Source organism: Anomalospiza imberbis, chromosome 9, assembly GCF_031753505.1.
Source record: "Anomalospiza imberbis isolate Cuckoo-Finch-1a 21T00152 chromosome 9, ASM3175350v1, whole genome shotgun sequence".
NCBI lineage: Eukaryota > Metazoa > Chordata > Aves > Passeriformes > Viduidae > Anomalospiza > Anomalospiza imberbis.
The window spans coordinates 29777049-29796512 of NC_089689.1; the positions used below are offsets into that span (position 1 = coordinate 29777049).

A 19464-nucleotide genomic window follows, 5' to 3' on the forward strand; every position below is an offset into this window, starting at 1 on the left:
AGATGGGTGTTTAGGGTTTTTTTGTTGTTGTTTGGTTGGGTTTTTTGTTTTGTTTTTTTTAATGGCTTGTATGGATGGTGAAGCAGCTTCAATATATTTACAGCTCAGTGGCTATTTTACTAATCCTGTGTTTGTTTTCTCTCATTCTCTTTGTCTCAAAAAAAATGTTATTTTTGTTGTCAGGGAGATGGATTTGTGTCTGGCAAATAAAGTGATGTGCAAATGGTTGAGTGCTCTGCAGAGCAGTTGGTGCCTGTGTTTGGTTGGGGACCTTGGAGGTTTGGGGGTGGTGGCTGTTTGTTTGTTTTGATGCTGTGCTGACAGTCAGACTGGGGCTTTTGGAAGTGTTTTTCTCACTGCAGTGCATTTTCATCCTGAGGAACTGAGGGAACGAGCCAGTTAACATTTTACTTTTTATGCTGTGCTTGGTTTAGAGTCTTCTCCCAGATTTAAAACTGAGTTGCCTTCAGATTCAGATAAATAAAAGTCTCTTAAGTAAGGATGTTTTGGGACACCACAGAGCTGAACTCGAGCTTATCTCTGGCTTGGTGGGAAACCTGACTCCATCCTACCCTGAGATGTGGTTTGGGTGCTGGGCCCATCCATCACTGTCAGACCCCACCTGTGCCAGGCATTAGATGCTGGTGGCCCAAATCTTCCCTGTCCCAGCCCCCTGCTCCTGAATTCCTCATTACTTCCTGATTTCTCTGTCTTACCAAATATTTGTCCTGTTGTCCAAAGCTAACAGCCAGGCAGCTGGAGTCATTAAAGGATATCTGGAGGTACCACAGAAGAATTCCCTAGGAAGCTGCAAGTGCTTTGACCCAGCCAGGTACTTAGCTTAGGAAAGCAAGAGCAGGATACTTTGGGAATGTGTGTTTGGAAAATAAGCCTCAGCTTCCTCAGGGCTCCATCCAGGCCATCCCCTGCAGGCTAACAGGGCCACATCTCCCAGCTTGCCTGAGGAGCTGTCATGGATCCCTCCCTGGTGGTGATCCCTGCAGACACCAGGATTTTCTCTGTCTAGGCTGGTGTTTGTGTAGCCAAGCAGGAGGGCTGTGGAGGGTTAGGAGCAGGATTTGGGTGTTGCCAGAGGCCGCAGGAATGGTTCAGGGCTTTGTGCTCAGCCCCTGGCAGCAGCACTGAGCCTAAACCTGAGCAGAGAGCTGCAGGTACAGCCAGGGAAGTGCTGTTGCTCTCCAGTGTCTGAATAATTCCCAAAGAATCTTTAGGAAGATTATAATAAGCTTTGAAATGGTAGACTCAGAGAATAATCAGCGTTGGAAAAGACCTTTAACATCATCAAGTCCAGCTGTTGACCCACCCCTACTGGAACCATTGAACTACATCTCCCAGATCCAAAATTCCTCCAGGGATGGGGACTCCACCACCACCCTGACCAACCTATCCCAATGCCTGACCCCAAAAACAATGAAAAAAGTTTTCTGGTATCTAACTTTAATCTCCTGTCTCAGCTTAAGGCTGTTTCCACTTATCCTCTTGCTGTTGTGGAAAGTGTCAGGATAAATCAAACTCTCCAACACTATTTTTTAGTATTGGAAAGTAGACATTGCTTCAGTCACAGCACTGGGATAGTTCCGCCTGGATGTAAAAATAAAGGGGTTTTTCCCAGTTAATTACTGCATACAAAGGCAAATGAAGGAAAATAAGGTGGCATTTGAGGGCTTGAGGACATGTGTGCTGGGATGTTGGCAGAGATGGTGGGGATGGAGATATTCCATGGCTGAGGGAGGAGCAGCTCAAGGGAAAAGGCTGAACCAGGGCAAGGGATGGATACTGATCCAGAGGAAAGGATGGATACTGAACCAGGGGAAAACTGGATACTGAATGAGGGGAAAGGCTGGATGCTGATCCAGAGGAAGGGCTGGATGCTGATCCAGGGGAAAGGATGGCTACTGAATGAGGGGAAAGGCTGGATGCTGGGCTGGGGAAAGGATGGCTACTGAATGAGGGGAAAGGCTGGATGCTGGGCTGGGGAAAGGATGGCTACTGAATGAGGGGAAAGGCTGGATGCTGATCCAGAGGAAGGGCTGGATGCTGATCCAGGGGAAAGGATGGCTACTGAATGAGGGGAAAGGCTGGATGCTGGGCTGGGGAAAGGATGGCTACTGAATGAGGGGAAAGGCTGGATGCTGATCCAGAGGAAAGGATGGCTACTGAATGAGGGGAAGGGCTGGATGCTGATCCAGGGGAAAGGATGGCTACTGAATGAGGGGAAGGGCTGGATGCTGATCCAGGGGAAAGGATGGCTACTGAATGAGGGGAAGGGCTGGATGCTGATCCAGGGGAAAGGATGGCTACTGAATGAGGGGAAGGGCTGGATGCTGATCCAGGGGAAAGGATGGCTACTGAATGAGGGGAAGGGCTGGATGCTGATCCAGGGGAAAGGATGGCTACTGAATGAGGGGAAGGGCTGGATGCTGATCCAGGGGAAAGGATGGCTACTGAATGAGGGGAAAGGCTGGATGCTGGGCTGGGGAAAGACTGGATACTGAATGAGGGGAAAGGCTGGATGCTGATCCAGAGGAAAGGATGGCTACTGAATGAGGGGAAAGGCTGGATGTTGAACCAGGGGAAAGGATGGCTACTGAATGAGGGGAAAGGCTGGCTGCTGATCCAGAGGAAGGGCTGGATGCTGATCCAGAGCAAAGGATGGCTACTGAATGAGGGGAAAGGCTGGCTGCTGATCCAGAGGAAAGGATGGCTACTGAATGAGGGGAAAGGCTGGATGCTGATCCAGAGGAAAGGATGGCTACTGAATGAGGGGAAAGGCTGGATGCTGATCCAGAGGAAAGGATGGCTACTGAATGAGGGGAAAGGCTGGATGCTGATCCAGAGGAAGGGCTGGATGCTGATCCAGGGGAAAGGATGGCTACTGAATGAGGGGAAAGGCTGGCTGCTGATCCAGAGGAAGGGCTGGATGCTGATCCAGAGCAAAGGATGGCTACTGAATGAGGGGAAAGGCTGGCTGCTGATCCAGATGCTGATCCAGCACAGCCTTCCTGCGTTGGGAGGGCGAGTGGTGATGGGTTATGGCAAATAATGCCGGGCAAGCATCTCATTAAACACGTGTGGGATTGTTCTGTGAGGGAGCTGAGCCTGCTGCCATCTGCTCCACAGCTCCAATTAAACAAGAGGGGTGGGGAGAATAAAGTACAGATGCTAATGGGCTGTGTAAACTGCAGGGCAAGTTCTCCTAAATATTTAGACTGTTTTCCTGAGGTTGTGTGTGGGGCTGGCTTTTGCTCTGCTCTGTGAAATTTCCTCCACTTCATTTGAGGTTGCCACTTAGCTCTGATTTTCTGGTTAAAGTTAGGGCACTTTTAAGTCAGTGAAATTAGCTTAAAGATGTTTTTTCCCCCTAGGGTGGAATTATGCCCAGGAATTCTTGAGTAGGGAGCAGATATCCCAAGCAGGGACTGGACCCAGGCAGGGGCAGAGCAGTTCATGTGTAGCCTCGGGGTTGGACTCTCAATCCTTACCTGATTTTAACTGTTGATTTACTCATTATCTGTGCTTAGTTTGACTGAGGAATTCCTGCTCCCTCCTCTCAGTCATGCACAGTGCTTTTAATTAAAACAGAATATACCAGAGCATTTAAAAGAAATTAGTTAATTCAAAATCAAGCAAAAATAGGTTAAAACCAAACCAAATAAATTCCTGCTTGCACTGTGACTCTTACATAACCATGGATGATGTTCTCTGGCATTATTTTGCAAGTTCATAAATGGGCTACATGTGAAAAGGGTGGAAGAAGGGTCAGCTTTGTGTTAGGGACAGAAAGCTCCATTCTCAGGAGCTGACAGTTGATTTCCTCCTCATTCCTTTTGATGTCTGCACACTAAACGCTGCGTGGACAGAAAAATTCAATTCATTTAAAACATTTTGCATCAAAATGACATGCTTTAATGTATTTCCTTCTGATGTTTAAGTTATCTTTTCATCTCATGAGGGAGGGAAGAAAAAAGCCAACATGTTTGTAGTTAAAGTACCCAAGCAGAACTTTAAACAAAAGTCTCGATGAAGTCTCGATGTATGGGCAATTTTTAAAAGTAGAAACCTTTTTTTTCCCTTCCCCTGCCCCCCCTTCTTGGCTCTCTGAGCCTTGTAAGCCAAGGAGATTTATTGCTGCCCTTCCAAATGCTTCTACAGAATGAAGAGTTCACATTTTTGAAATTCCTCAAGTCCTCAGGAGGGAGAGGGGTAAGGGGAAGTGATGATGGGGAGCACACCAAAGGATTTCCAGGCTGGTTTTGCTGCCTGTAACTGTGCTGGGAGGGAATCAGCTGAACCTGCATCAAAAAAAACCCTTGGAGCTGTGGACTCCAAGACTTGTCAGGGAGATGAATGTGGATGAAGTTGAAACTTTTTACTAATTTCAGTTGTTAGGGCTGATAATGCAATCCAGGGTGTTTAGGAATCCCTGTCCTTGGCCAGCTGCAGGGCCATGTGTGTGACTCAGCACTGATGGAAGTGGGATCCATTCCCTCTGTGAAGCCCCAGCTCTCCTGGAGAAACGTCTTAACAGCCTAACTAACCTCCATTTACTGCTGTTACAGCTATTGATACTGCTGATTGCTGTTAAGAGAGCAAAGGAATGTTTTGGGGATATTGTACATTTTCCAATGGGGACGGCCCCACTGTCCCCAAGGGGAAAGCTGCCCTTGGAAGTGAGAAATCTTGGAAGAGAAGCTCAGGTGATCAGGCAAACTTTTTAGGAATGCTGTTGGTGTAACCCCAAACCTTCCCAGTCTTATTTTTCAGCAGAATGTAACAAGGCGTTGACTGTTTTTTCCTCCGTGTCTGTAAACAGGGATGGCATCGTGGTTGTCACCTGTTCCCCCTGGGAACTGAGCTTCCCACAGGAGGACACAGCTCACACTTCTATCTTCTGATTTTTTTTTTTTTTTTGCTATTAATGAGGTTGATCTGGTTGTGTTCAAATTGGGTCTCACTTGTCTCTTTTCCACATACTAAATTTGGCTCCCAGCGTCTCACGTTTTAGTTGGAAACAAGTATTTTTTAAAGTAGTTATATTGGGTTAAATGTTTAGCAAAAGAAGGGTCATAGTTTGCACGTGGAACTATCTTTAGCACCTTATGTCAGTTTGGTAAATAAACAGATGTTTGGAAAAAATCCCTGTTCTGTCTTTGCCTTCCAAAGTCAACCTCTGCATGCAGATCCCACATGGAGACATGTTTCCCCTTGGGAAGCCTCCACTGGGAGACTCCCCAGGTCCTTCTCTGAGCCCACTTCCTCACCCATCCACCCTTTGGAGGTGCTTCCTGTGACACTGATGACCAAAAAGCCTCTCACACATCCTTTCTGGTTTTTCTTGCAGAGGATATTCAACTCCTTCGTGTACACGGAGAAAATATCGAATGGAGAAAGCGAAGTTCAGCAGGTGAGTCCAAAACCCCTTCACCTCCACTGGCAGAGTCAGCTCAAGGAATTCTTTCTGTCTGCATTTGTGGCCCCTTCCTAACCTCAGATCACAGTCAGGAATAGGATAGAAATGGGGATGGGCTGCATGTGCTGATGATGCTTTTGAGAATTTTGCAAAGCCTTTCCATCTGCTTGGTGTGGGGCTGTCCCTTGGAAACAAAAGGGACAGCCCTCGTGAAGTAGCTCCCATTAATTGTCAGGCTTTCATGTTTCATCTCTTTTTAAATTTCAAATTCAAAGTAAACCCATTGATATTATTATGATGTGGAAATACAGGACAGCTACTGTGCATCAGAGGTGTGGTTGAGGGGTGCTTGTAATTTTGTGGGGTTTTACAGGAACACATTTCAACATTTAACACTGAGATAATACATGGGCAGTTTGCATTTTAATACGTGTGTTTATTTTTAAAATGAATTTTGGATCAGTTTCCAAACAGATCAAATAGGTCATGTTTTATTCTTTCAGAAATTAAAGTCCCAGTTATGTTTGTGGTAGAGGTGATGGGTTTTGGTCAAAGAAATGGAACAAAGAACCAGATTTTCTTCCCAGTCTAAGCATGGACTTGCTCAGCCTTCAGGAGTAACCTGACCTTCCCAGACCCCTATCCAACCAGTTTTAATGTTCAGGAAAAACAGAAGCTCATCAGAGTGGGGCTTTCCCTGGGGAAGAGGGAGTTGCAGTTCAGCCCTGCAGGTAGCCCCACTGTGGTTTCCCAGAGCAGGTCAGGGCATGGCATGTTCATGTGGGTTCAAGCTGCTCCTGGAATACAGAAATAAGTAACGCTCCAAGTCCTGGAGTGTTTCCTGGAAATGGTGACGTCTCCAGTCATTAATTTTTTACTGAGGAAAAAGTCAAAGCAGAGCTGGTTCAAATGGGATCCTAAGGAACTTTTAGGTCAGAAAAAACCTTTAAGACCATTCCCCAGCACTGCCAAGGCCACCTCATGTCCCCAGGTGCCACATCCACTTGGGGGATGTGGCACAGCTTTTAAACCTCTCCAGGGATGGGGACTCCTGGGCAGCTGTTCCAGGGCTGGACAATGAAGAATTTTCTGTGAAGAATTTTCCCAGTACCCACCCTGAGCCTGCCCTGGCCCAGCCTGGGGCCGTTCCCTCTCCTCCTGTCCCTGTTCCCTGGAGCACAGCCCGACCCCCCGGCTGTCCCCTCCTGTCAGGAGCTGTGCAGAGCCACAAGGGCCCCCTGAGCCTCCTCTTCTCCAGGCTGAGCCCCTTCCCAGCTCCCCCAGCCCCTCCTGGGGCTCCAGACTCTCCCCAGCCTTTTTGAAGGCTTTGCCTTCCCTGCAGGCATGCCCAGGTGGGTGCTTGCAAGCAGAGGGACCATGGGAATGTACTTGTCACCTGAGTTTAACAATTTAAATCCCAGACCATCCCGACATCCCTCAGGATGGGCTCTCTGTCTGTGTTGTGTAGGGCAGCATTTCCAGGAGTGTTTCTGGGTGGTCTGTGCACCACAGAAGGGCCATGTGGGCTGGATCAGATGTATCAGATGGCTTTTGAAAGGCAAAACTGTTTTTGGGAAACCAAGAAACTGGATTAAAACTTCTTTGAAGTCCTGACTACAGATTCTCCACTGAGGAAAAGACAGTCCTTGTTTCCCAGAGCAGATGTCTGTGTTCATCCCAAGTGGATTTAAAGAGCTGTCCAAACACTGGAGGTGGGGTGATGGATTTGGAGCTGTCAGGGGAGAAAACAGGGCTCTGCTAAAGTGTAATTACTGTGCTTAAAAGCTCTACAGTGAAGTGGATGGAAGAATAATTGAGCACTTCTGGTTCATTAATAACCAGATCTTTTAGCCCTAATGAATCCCCAGCAACAGAACCCGAATTTTATAAGAGTAGGACATTGATTGGGATCATCTTGAGCAAAGGCAAACAAATGTAAGCAAATGAAATCCCCTGCCAGAGAAATCTCATTTCTGCTTTGCTCATTCATTAACATTTTCATAGTAACTGATATCCAAAGGCAATTAATGACAGTTTTATGTCAGCTGGGATTTTTTTTTTTGGCAGAGCACCGAATTGTTGTGGGGGTTGTGGGTTTTTTATACCAAACCATGTAAATAATGACTCTCAGTTTATTGAAAAAGTGAAAGATTCCAGCTGTTGGCCTTCAGGCCTAACTGTTCAACACCTTTGGCTTTCTTCGTGCCACACAAGGAGCAGTTTTACCTCTCAGCATTGAGCTGGTTACACTTTTAAGGTCTGCAGTTACAGAATCACTCTTGTACCCGACAGATAAAGCCTTTTCTGCTTTGAGTAGGTTATTAAAAATGGGATGGCAATGGCCAAAACTAACTTGGATTCCTTCCCTGTGAGTTATTTCAGAATCAGAGAACTCTCATATGTTGTGAGAATGCAGTGGTGTGAGTAAGTGATGTAAATAAAGTGGGACAGGAGGAGTTTTATGAGGGGAAAATCTACATTAGCTAATTTCAAGGAAGTCAGTGTGTGTTCAGTGTCCTGCCAGACATCTGCTTTCCGTGATGTGGAGAGAAGGGATCTGGGCTCCATGCAGGAGAGAGGGTGAAATGCTCTCAAGCAGGAGTAGATTTACCAGCTTTGAGGAGAAAAGGCTTGACAAGCTCAGGCCATGCTGCTGTTGGGTTGGATTTTTAGTTTGGTTGGTTTTGGACTGGGCAAAGAGGCCTTTGGGGAGGAAATAGATCTGAAATGTGCTGAAAAAATTACATTTAGCTGTTGAGCACAGCACGTTCCCTGGCTGTGAGAAGTGGCGTGTTCACACGCATTAATGAATTGTGAACCTCACAATAAAAGGCAATTATTGTGTGTTTAATGTACTTCCAGAATGATTCAGGAATTGTGACCTCTCTCTAGGTTTTGCTGTGCATCCTGTTTAACGTCTTCCTTGGAATAAGTCTTGGGAAGCTTTGCCAAAGGTACTGGCCGGTAGAAAACCTCAAATGAGTGCTGGTTTCCGTGACAAAATGCACATTGGAAAGTGGTTTCCTGCATCCTGGTTGCAGTAATGGAATATATTCTCAGTGTTATCCAGAGAAGCAGGAACAGGGACTTTCCACAAGGGAGAACAGACTTAAATTGAAGGAGGGGAGGTTTAGATGGGATTTTAGGGAGAAATTCTTCCGTGTGAGGGTGGGGAGGCCACAGAAGCTGAGGCTGCCCCTGGATCCCTGGCAGTGTCCAAGGCCAGGTTGGAGCAGCCTGGGACAGTGGAAGGTGTCCCCCCTGCCCATGATGGGGTGGAACAAGATGGTCCTTAAGGTCCCTCCCAACCCAAACCATTCCAGGATTCCATGAATGGTTAGAATCTGTTAAAACAGAGGTGTGAGATGGAGCTGGAGGTGATTCTGTGGTCCTTCCTTGAGCCATGTCCCTGCTCACCTCTGGCTCTTCAGGGTTGATACAAAACCCTGACAGGGTTTCTTCAAGAGCCACATAGATGAAAAATAAATAAGATCAAAAGTTTCCTAGACTAGGACCCCATGGATGCACAGTTGTCATACAGCAGCAGGATGAATGCCTGGTGGGTGTTGGAGAGAGGTGCTTTCTTCCAGATTTTTCTGGTTTACAGAGGGAATTTAAAACTCAAAATTCTAACTCAGCTCTTCCATGTGTAAGCAATCATTTCCAAGGAGCTTGACAGTGTTAAATCCCTGGCTATGAGTCCGTCCTGGCATCCCTGCCTGTCAACCCCACTGATGCATATTTTATATACAGGCTTGGAAACATGAAAAATACCTTGGCTTTCAAGCTACAGCCAGAAATAAAACCTCACCTTGGAGCTCTGCTTTCCCTCAGAGCACCCTGCAAAGGGAAGACTTCAGAGCTGTGGAGCTTTGAGGGGGAAGAAGCTTTAAAAAAAAGCTCAAGGGAACTATGCAAATGAGGGAAATGTCTCTGGGAAAATTAGAGGAGCTCAGTGATGTTGTGATGAAAGGTTGTCAGTGGAGATGGTGACAATTGAAGTGCATTACCCAGGGGTGCTGCAGTAATAGAAACAGGTGTTACAGTCCAACCTGTCTGCAAACCCAAGGGCTTTGGCTGCGTGTCAGCTGCCAGAGGAAATCCAGGGAAAGCAGGGCTAATGGCTGCACTGTTCACAGAGAGCAATCACTGCTCATTGCTTTGTTTATTAAAACTAAGGAGAAAACACAGAAATCTGAAAAACGCCCTCGGAGGCGTCCCCTTGCTGTTGTTTTTGAGATGAGGCAAAGAGCACTTTGTGTGGGATACTAATTTTTTATGTCAATCTTAAGGTATCCAGATTTATTTCAGTCTCTATTAAAATGGGTGAATTGGAGCATTTCTGTGGGATCAGGAAATGTCTGTCACACTTGGTACCCACCCAGGTGTGGGACACCCCTGCCCCTTTCCTGTGCCTGACTGGGGGCATAATTTTCCATTTTGCCTTAAAAATGCTTCAGCAATTATGTAAGCATGGTTTCATAGTTCAGTCTTCTGTCCTTTCATTATTTGTTATCTCTCGTTCTCTACTTCGGAGGTTTTGTGGGTCTGGCATCCATCAGCATCCAGCAGCTCCCCAGCTTCAGGCAGGTTAAAAAAAGCAGGGTATGTGCTGGATAAAAACTTCAGGTTTTTATTTAGAAAGAGGAGAAGGTGATTTAAGCCTGCAGCTTTTACTGTGACAGGCTCCAGCAGCTGAGTGCATCACCCTGCAGAGGGAATAAAGTTTGGGAGGGAAGTGAAGCCCAACTATGGAAGAAAACTTTGTTTTGTTAGACTTCATCTGGGTGATACTTCTCAATTTGATTAATTAGAACCATTTGTTTCTAGTATTTTATTGGTGTGTTACCCTCAGTTTCTTATCACAGTTTATTCATTTGAAGAAATTTTCAACAGAAAATTATTTTTGAATTGTCTTGCCCTTGGTGTCTTTATTGAGTTCGCTGGTTTTGAAGTGGTTTGGATTGTTGGGAGCATTGTCGTGGTATCAGAGGGCAATATTTTTAGAGTTCTTTGGATTAGACAGAGTCAGATCTTCCAGCTGTGGGCAGGGAATGGTGTCTGGAGCTCTGGGAGGTTTCAGATCCCTCGCTGCTGACACGCACTTGACTCCCCGCCCCGACCGAGGCGCTGGATCCCATTTCAGAAAAATAACGGAGTGACTTTGAGCCATTCAGAGGTTTTTCCATGGGAGACAGTTTGGGAACAAAGCATTTGCTTTTTGTCAGCTTCTGAAGTACAGGATCTTCTGAAAAACAGATTTGTCAGATCTTTAGACTCGGCACAGCAGGGTGAAATTCAAAGGCTGTGGGGTGCTTTTATCGTTCAACCTAGAAGGTGAAAACTCATCAACACCGAACCCTCGGCTTGAACAGCATTCATTTATCAGAGAGCAGCTCTGATTCCAAACCACAGGCCTTTTGTTCTGGGGCCCTCTGATGGTTTTATGACTGCTAGTGATGCTCAGCAAACTTCAGCTCTCTCCCCTCTTCCTGATTTCAGGTAGGGAAACCAAGAGAGAAATCTCAGATTCAAATATCTGGTTTACCTTGGCATTTCATTTGCCCAGCCTGAGAGGAGAACTTTGTACCCACCAAATCTAAGTGCTTTGATTTAGGAAACTTGGCTTGTGTTTGTTTGAGAACACAAACAATTTGTGCTGTATGAGTGCTGCACCATCCCCCCTTCATGATGGAGAGAGTATGAAATTCTGGAATTCCTCATGCTGTCATTTAATCTGCAAAGAAAATGAGGATTTCTTTGCAAAGTAGCCTGAGTTTTCTGCTGCTTTGGATAAAAACAGAGAAGGCAAAACTCCAAAGGTGCCTCTTACCTTGTCCTCATCTTCTACATTTCTCCCACACCAGTGTTTAATGGTGGGTTTTAAACAATTCCAGGAGAATCTGCTTCTAAAGAACACATTTGAGGGGTACAGCCAGACAAAAAGAAAGTTTACTGGAAATCAGGAAAAGATCTCCCCAACAGCTTATTATCCTAACAACTGGGAACAATTTAACAGTGCTGGATGTCTAACATGGAGGAGCCCATTAGCAGTCCTCTGGTGCCTTGGCAATAAATCATTCCACAGACCTAATTAGGTGTAATTCTGCAAGTCATTTGAGCGGGGTCCTGTTAAACCTGTGCTCCTTGGAGACCTGTCACGGGGCACAGCATTCCCTGGAACAGGGAGGCAGAGCAGTGCTGTTATCAGCGCGGCCTCCTTCCTCACAGAGCCGCGTAAATCATGACAAAACGGCCTGTTGGTAAGAGTTAGCAGAGACATTTGTTAGTCCAGGGGATCTGGAGAATCCAGGGCTGTTTGCCAGCACACAAAAGCAGCAGCACTGTTAAATCATCCCTGTAGGGTTTGGGGTGTGCAGGGAGCAGGAGAGAGGAGTGCTGTGGATTGAGGAGCTGATTTAGCTCTGGAGAAGTTTGCAGAAATGCAGAACAGTATTTCTGATTATTCAACACCTCTGTCTGTTGCTTAAGAGATGGTTCTTTCATTTGGGGTGTGTCTGACTGAATATTAAGTATATTATTGGTTGGTGTGAAAGGGATGCAGAATATACAGAGCAAAAAAAAAAAAAAAAAAAGCCTGATCCATTTCATCAGTTCCTCCCTTTGATGAAAGACCAGGAGTGAAAGTTTCAGTAAATGTTCCCTATAAAACCTGATGCCTCCTGGTAACTGTGTTCACTGTCACGCTTGCTCCAGGAGCAGCCACAGGTTTTTCCTTTCCCATTTTCCCTGGCAGTCATTAGTCAGGCTCGTTGTGAAGTGCCTAATGAAGGGTCACAAACGAGCTCATCTGTGGCAGCACAGTCACTCCAACAGCCTGGGATGTGTCCCAGCAGGCTCAGCCCTTCCCAGGGCCTGGAATCTGCCTGGCATGGAGAGGGCAGAGGTGCCACAGGCACCACCAGCCCTCAGATCACACCAGCTTTGAAGTAATTGCCAGCAGAAAATCATTAATTTTGAAAACACAGGTTTTAATTGCTTGTTAAGGAATGGGTAATACAGAGAAACTGGGTTGATTTTAAACTTCCTTATGTTTTTTTCAGTTGGCAAAAAAAATCCGCGAGAAGTTCAACCGTTACTTGGACGTTGTGAATCGGAACAAGCAGGTCGTGGAAGCCTCATACACTGCTCACCTCACCTCACCCCTGACTGCCATCCAGGACTGCTGCACCATCCCCCCATCCATGATGGAGTGAGTATGAAATTCTGGGATTCCTCATGCTGCCATTTAATCTGCAAAGAAAATGAAGGTTTCTTTGCAAAGTAGCCTGAGTTTTCTGCTACTTTGGGTAAAAACGGAGAAGGCCAAACTCCAAAGGTGCCTCTTATCTTGTCCTCATCTTCGTCCACATCTCTCCCACACCAGTGTTTAATAGTGGGCTTTAAACAAGAGCTGGGAATCAGCTGGAAGCAATAAAAGGAAGAAAGTTTGTTCCTAGTGTTCTGTATAAAAAGAGTCTGTCTGGATCCAAGACACCGTTTCTGCACTGAGGCACTGCTTGCCCTGAATAACTCTCCTCAGGCTGGTCATGGGACCTTTTTCTCTCCTTTGAAGTAGCCAAAATCACGAGTTGGTCGGTCCATCACATGCTAACAGCTCTGTGCTGCAGTTTAATCAGGCTGACATGCTGCTGTTTGATAGCAGAGGTTTAATGAAATCGACCCCATTGCTTGGAAACTGCATTTGTTCGTGTTCACTTTGGTTTGGTTTTAAATACAGGAGTTTTGAGTAGGCTAAATCCAGGCAGTTTGTTGTCTTTAATCATTTCTGTTGTGCTACATATTTGCAGAAATTTCTTTGGGTTTTCTAACTGTAAAAGGTGTGATTGAAGTCCTAATTTTTCCAATTAAAGAGGAGCAACTTTATTGAAATGGCGAACACTTAAAACATTTACTTCCATGTGGGCTTGAAAAGAACAAGAGTAACTTTCTATTTATGCAAACCTTGATTACAGACTGATTGTTATTGTTTGTATCTCAGTCTGATTTAAAAACATTTGAGAGGGGGGAAGGTAATTTGGGTCATCAGGTGACTCCAAGGGCACAGGTTTGGAGTCTCTCTGCAGTTCCTGCTGGACTAGGTGCCTGTGGAAAATGCTGCCACATCCAGGCTGTTGGCAGTGTGGACAAAAGGGTCAGGAATTCTTTGTGCTTGAAAACCTTTCGGCCCTCTGATCACAAAATTCATGCAGGAATCACCAGGAGCACCTTCCAAGCAAGGGCTGAGAGGAAGGAGAAATGGGATTTATCACCCCCTTGTCAGTGTGACCTCATTTTCCATTAAAAAGAGAAGTTTGCTTTTAGTCTGGAAAATTTATTGAATTCATTTTCACTTTGTCCTCCAAAATTACATATCTTGGAAGTCCTTTAGAAATTTCATTACCTGTGGTGAACTTGCATAAGAACCCTTCCCAGTAAAAGGTTTAAAACACAAATAGCTGGCAAAGCAGAGGGGTGAATTTGCTGTTTGCACAGCTCTTCATGCACGCTCTACAATGTGATTCTCATTATTTAGCTGCTTGGATCAATAATTAAATGGTTCCCAGACCAGTTTATCAGCTGCAGGATGTTCTGGACCTTGGCAAGACCTGGCTGAGGCTTGTCTGACCATTGGACCCAGTGCTCTCTGTAGGAAATCATCTGCAAGACAAAAAAAATAACGTAAAAATGTGTTTTCTGTTTGAAACGTCCAAGTTTTAGCTCCCTGCTTTGTTCATTGCCTGATTTATCTAAATGCTTCTGCCATCATTTCAGTTTCCCTCCCCTTTCTGCCTCTCCCATCTGCTGCTCTTCTTTCCATTTTCTTTCCCTGTGGCATCACCTTTCTGGGAGATGCCCCATTTTGGGTAAAATATCAGGAAAGAAGCTGATTCCCTTGGATATTGTGATCATATTTTGAATTCTTCCATGTTTAATTCGTGGACTAGCTGGGTCTGCACTTGCAGGAAGTTAAATTGGATGTGCTACTGCTGATAACAGCTTGTCCTTGGTGTTTAAAATGTTTAATGTTGGTGTTACAGCAACAATAATTATAATTTTTTGGTTAAAGTATTTATTAACTGTTGCTGCAGGAGAGGTCACGGGGAAAAAGACCCAGATTTGTCTGTGAAAATCACTTTTTCCATGAGATCCTTTGCCTCAGATTGTGCCTTGGCCATGTCTGAGTCCTCAGGGCTGTGGTTTTCGTTCCGGAGGGTTGTGAAATGTTTGTGTTACAGCTCCTGAACTCTGTGTGTTCTTCTTCTGGCTGTTTCCTCATGTGGCCTCTTCATTTGGGCAAACATGTGGGGCAGAAACAGTGTCAGAAGTGCATTATCTACCTGATAATTTTAGGTATTTTTATTTTTGTGTTCTTCTTCTGGCTGTTTCCTCATGTGGCCTCTTCATTTGGGCAAACATGTGGGGCAAGAACAGTGTCAGAAGTGCATTATCTACCTGATAATTTTAGGTATTTTTATTTTTGTGTTCTTCTTCTGGCTGTTTCCTCATGTGGCCTCTTCATTTGGGCAAACATGTGGGGCAAGAACAGTGTCAGAAGTGCATTATCTACAGTGTATTTTCAGGTATTTTTAGGTAGATTTGAAAGTTTTCCCCACAGTGTTTAAGGCTGTTTGTCCCATGGTGCTCAGCCTCTTATTGTCCAGCTTATTGATATTGAATTGGGAATGCTGCAAGTGTGGATTGGTTTGGGGAAAATTAACTTGGGTTGGATGAACTATTCTGTAGAGAAAGGATTTTTAAATTGTTATTATTCTCTTTTTTTTTAAATGGATTGCTGGCTTCAGTTTGTTGTTACCATTAAGAAAATTATCCATGAGTTTGCTTGTATTTCTCCTGAAAATTCAAGCATTGGTTTGCCATGTTGCTTGGGATAAACTGTGAGATTTCCACACCTGGTGACTATAAATAAATGATAGAAAACAGGACCTAACGAAGCACAAACTGGGTTAGAAAACAAACCTGGCATTCAAATTGTTTGTCTAATGAGTAGTGAGATATGACAGGGAAAGCAATATTTATTTTATTGCCATTACATGGTGTTGGCTCTTGCAGTGAAGAGCCCAAATGAGCGAGATTCCGTGTGATTCCAGTCTGGATTAAAATTCCCAGCCTGACTGTGCTTTTGGTTGCTGTTTTGTACCTTAAATATTCTGGTTTCAGTGGTGTAAGACCAGCAGCTTTGTGTTTGTGCCCCCTCCAAGGCAGGGTTGTGCAATGGAACTACCTTGGTTTGGAAAGTGGTGAAAAGAAATAAATTGGAATATGCAAACCCAAGTGGATGAGGCAGCACAGTTGGTGGCTATCAAGTGGTTTTGGCAAGGCCTTAATTCAACAAACATTTCCTGATAAAATTACACTCAGCTGCTTTACCAAAGTCTCTAAATGTGCTTGGGCACAGGGAAATAATCCCAAGCCTAAATCCATGTGCAGGGACTGCCGAGGAGGGGTGAGCAGGGCAGGGACTTGTGTTCCCCTGTTGGAATCCAAAGCTCTCAGAACTTTGGGCCTGTGAGCCAAAGCTTGGAATTAAACCCAGGATTTGACCCGAGCCCCTGGAAAAGGCTCCCAGATTGAGGTGCTAGAAGTGAGAATGTGGATTTAGAGTTTAAAGCAGAGACACGTTAAGCTAAATAAAAGAAAGTTGAGAGTTTTAGAGTTTAAGATACAGACAAAATAAAAGTAATTACAGGAGTAAACAAGGAGTTTAGAATGCAGCACTGTGGGTTTGTGTGCCATAGCATGACTGGCTAAGGGAGCTCACACTGTAGCATGAGTCCATGAGGCCAAATATGTAAGGATTGGGTCAAAAGCATAAATATCCTTGTTGGCAGTGTTTTATGGCTAATAAACCCTTAAAAGGTCTTGTGACTAGAGGTCCTGTGACCTTCTGAGCCATGCAGTGAAGATGTGAGCCCAGCTCACCCTTCCTGCCTGTGTGGAAGATAAGGAAAATAAATCACATCATCTCAGGCAGCTCAGAGGTCCCATGTGTAATTCATTCAAAATTCCCCCCTTCTCCTTTGGTTTTGCTGATCCTTTCTCCAAAGGGAAATGATCTCTGTTGGCATTTTCAGCTCTACCTGATGAAGCTCTGGAATGGCACAGGGGCAGGCAGGGAGCAGAGCTTTCCGAGCTCTTCCCACGTGGTGGAAATCGGTGCCTGCCCAACCATCCAGGCTGTGTTTGTGTCCCTGGGACCAGACCTGGGCACCAGGGACCAGCTCCTTTTCCCAGGCACTGGGGAAGAGGCTGCTCCAAGCAGACAGAGTTAATCTGGATAAAGTGCTCCGGGCTCTTAGCAACCTGATGGGAGATAAGGAAAATGGATGTCAAGTGAGGTGCATCTTCTAATCCTGGAAGAAATCCCTGCTGGAAAAACGAGCCTTTGTGTTTCCTCACCAGCACAGGTGGCTGAATAAGCCATGAGGAACAGATTTCATGCTGTCTCCAGACATTCCCTATCACGATGGCTTCAGGTGGTGATTTACCAGGTGATGTTTTAATTAAAGTGTCTCTCCTGAAGAGGATAAATACCTTTGTGTACAAGTTAGAGTCTCCTAGTTTTTGTGCCTGAAAGGCCTCAGCAGGCATTGACGGAATCTTGGATCTGGAATGGGTTGATGGAGCACCAAGAAGGGAGGGAAAGAATAAACAGAATTTATTTATCAAAAGTCCTGAGTACCTGCAGTGGGAACTTCTGGGATGCGTGTCAGTTGTGAGAAGTCTCTAAAAAGGGATTTAAGGATTGAGTTTTGGGAAGCAGGTTTGGAAGCATTAGGGGGTTCTACCTTTGCAGGTCTGCATGGTCAGGCTTGGCAGTGATGACTGAAATAACTTTATTCATAGAGATGTTGCTGGCCTGGATGGCAACAGGCAGATAAACAGGTGGTCGATACTGAATATTTGCAGATGAAAGGAAATCAAACTCCTTCCACTCTAAGAATAAGTCGGGTATGTGGGTAATGGTTGAGTATTTGTCTTTACCCATTACACAAAATGTCTTTTTCTGGAGAAGTTGTGATTGATGCTCTCTTGTGGGAGACTTCCAGAAGTGGTTTTCTGTAGTTCCAGTTGGCCAGGGAAGTTGGTTGTGTTAGGGCCCATAGAGCACCTGCCAGTGGTTTCTAACACAGCAGTGGCTGCAGTAGGATCACCTTCCAGAAAATAAAAAAGATTATTCAGATGCATTTGTGAGGAAATGCAGCTGTTCCTGCAGCTTTTCCAACAAAAACCAGGTGATGCTTTTAAAGGGAGCCAAGAAGTCTTCCCCGAGCTAATCTTGATCCTCCTCTCTGCCCAGTTTTAAGACCCAGCACTCTGATGTGCTCCAGCATTTCGTGTCCTCGGCTCTGGGGGAGAAGGGGAGTGCAGTTTCTGTGGGGTGTGAGCAGGGAGAGAGTGGCAGCTCCAGGAGGCTGCCCCAGTGTCCCTCACTGCTCCTCCTTGTTGGACATGGATCCTGTGTGCTGCCTTTTCATCCCCCTTCTACCCTGGAGGCCACAAATGGATTTCACTGCTGGGTTTTCATGGGAAGCTGCCCCAGGTCTCCAAAATCCATCTGTTCAGGGGCACTGGCATTCATTAATGCTCCCACTCTGGCTGCCTTGCAAGGCAGCTGGAAATCTGTTTTTGCTCTTTATTTAACTATGCTGATAAGAGCTTAGGGAATGCATTTATCCAGATTTGTGGAAGGAGCTGGAATGGAGAAATATTTGTTGGTAAAACACCCTACTTGGCAGTGGTGCATTGCAAACATGAATGGAACTGTTTGAATAAGGGAGTTTACAAACCTCTATTTGAAAATCATTTACTCCCTGGCTGTGATACTGCCTTCAGAAGTGGTCTGGTTTTTGCTTTTTTTTTTTCAACAGATGGTTAAATATTTGCTATTGCAGTTCATTTTATCACAGCTCTTTCTGTGTTTATCTTTCCTCTCCGGAGCACTTAAGTGGGAGATAACAGGAATCCCGTTCAGTTCTTGGGTTGCTGCAGTACCTGAAGAGCTGCACTTCCAGAGGAGGACTGGGGGGGGCCACAATAAATGAAATTTAAGATGTATTTGCTGTTCTGACAGAGTTTCAGGCGGCAGTACAGCCCAGGGGGTTCTAGGAGATGTAGGGACTGTGCACAGTCCTGGCCTTGGCAGCTTTTGTCCATAAAGTGCAGCAGGTATTTAGGAAATTTCTCTCCCAGGCTCTTGCTTTTACTTCTAATGTGGCCAAATTTCTCATGAAAAAAATGGGGTTTGGAATAGAAATTCCTTGTGAAAAAGTGAGGTTGGGAATAGTTTGTGTTCCTGAGTTGAATCCTCCTTCCAATAGTACATTCTCTTTACAGCTGAGAGCAGCTATACTTGGATTTTTCAAGAATACTTGAAAGAATGGGAACAACTTTGGTGCCTTGCCAGAAGAACAGAAGAAATTGTGTAACTAAACCATCAGTAACTTTTTTTTTTTTTTTTTGGTTGAATTTATTCATAAAAACATTGTTTTCCAGCATTCTGTTTAGATGCAGTGGGAACCCTTAAATATTTAAGTATTTATGTAAAATATGAGTTAAAATCTTGCCTTGCAATCAAGCAAACAAGGCCTAGTTGGGAATTTCAAAGGAAACGCTGAATTTTGAGTGAACTTATGTAATTTCATTTGCATATTAATGTCAGCTTGAATTAGTATGAATGGAGAGAAAAGGAAAAAATGAGTATTAAAACAGTATGAAGCCCTGAGCAGCTGCTCAAGTGCCATTTTTATCCACATCTCCCTAGTTTTTCCCTAAACTCCAAACACACAAAAGAAGTTGATTTACACTGTAAATTCAGGCCGAGCAAAATCCAATTGGAGCTCACTCGAGCTCCGTTTTGATGTCAGATTCAAAGCTCCTGCAAATTCATTTTATCTCCTCCGCTCGCCCGTCTCCCGCTCGTAAATCCTGTTGAAGGAGAATAAAAATGAGCGCGGCCTGATGGGAATTTCATGTGTGAAGTTCAAAGCAGTTTGCACATCAGAGCCAAC

At 45.0% G+C, this 19464-nt stretch overlaps 1 protein-coding gene and 1 long non-coding RNA gene across 2 annotated transcripts in view; one reads left to right on the forward strand and one right to left on the reverse strand.

Moving 5' to 3' along the window:
* LOC137478891 (uncharacterized) overlaps positions 1-19464 on the reverse strand; it is a 369499-nt gene that overhangs the window by 121111 nt on the left and 228924 nt on the right. The gene's annotated exons all lie outside the window — the stretch shown is intronic.
* The window catches only part of CACHD1 (cache domain containing 1), an 86156-nt gene that overhangs the window by 23844 nt on the left and 42848 nt on the right, over positions 1-19464 (forward strand). Inside the window, exons 2-3 of the mRNA XM_068198958.1 lie at positions 5363-5425; positions 12496-12644. Coding sequence (XP_068055059.1) covers positions 5363-5425; positions 12496-12644 — 212 coding nt within the window. The remainder of the gene's footprint in view (positions 1-5362; positions 5426-12495; positions 12645-19464) is intronic.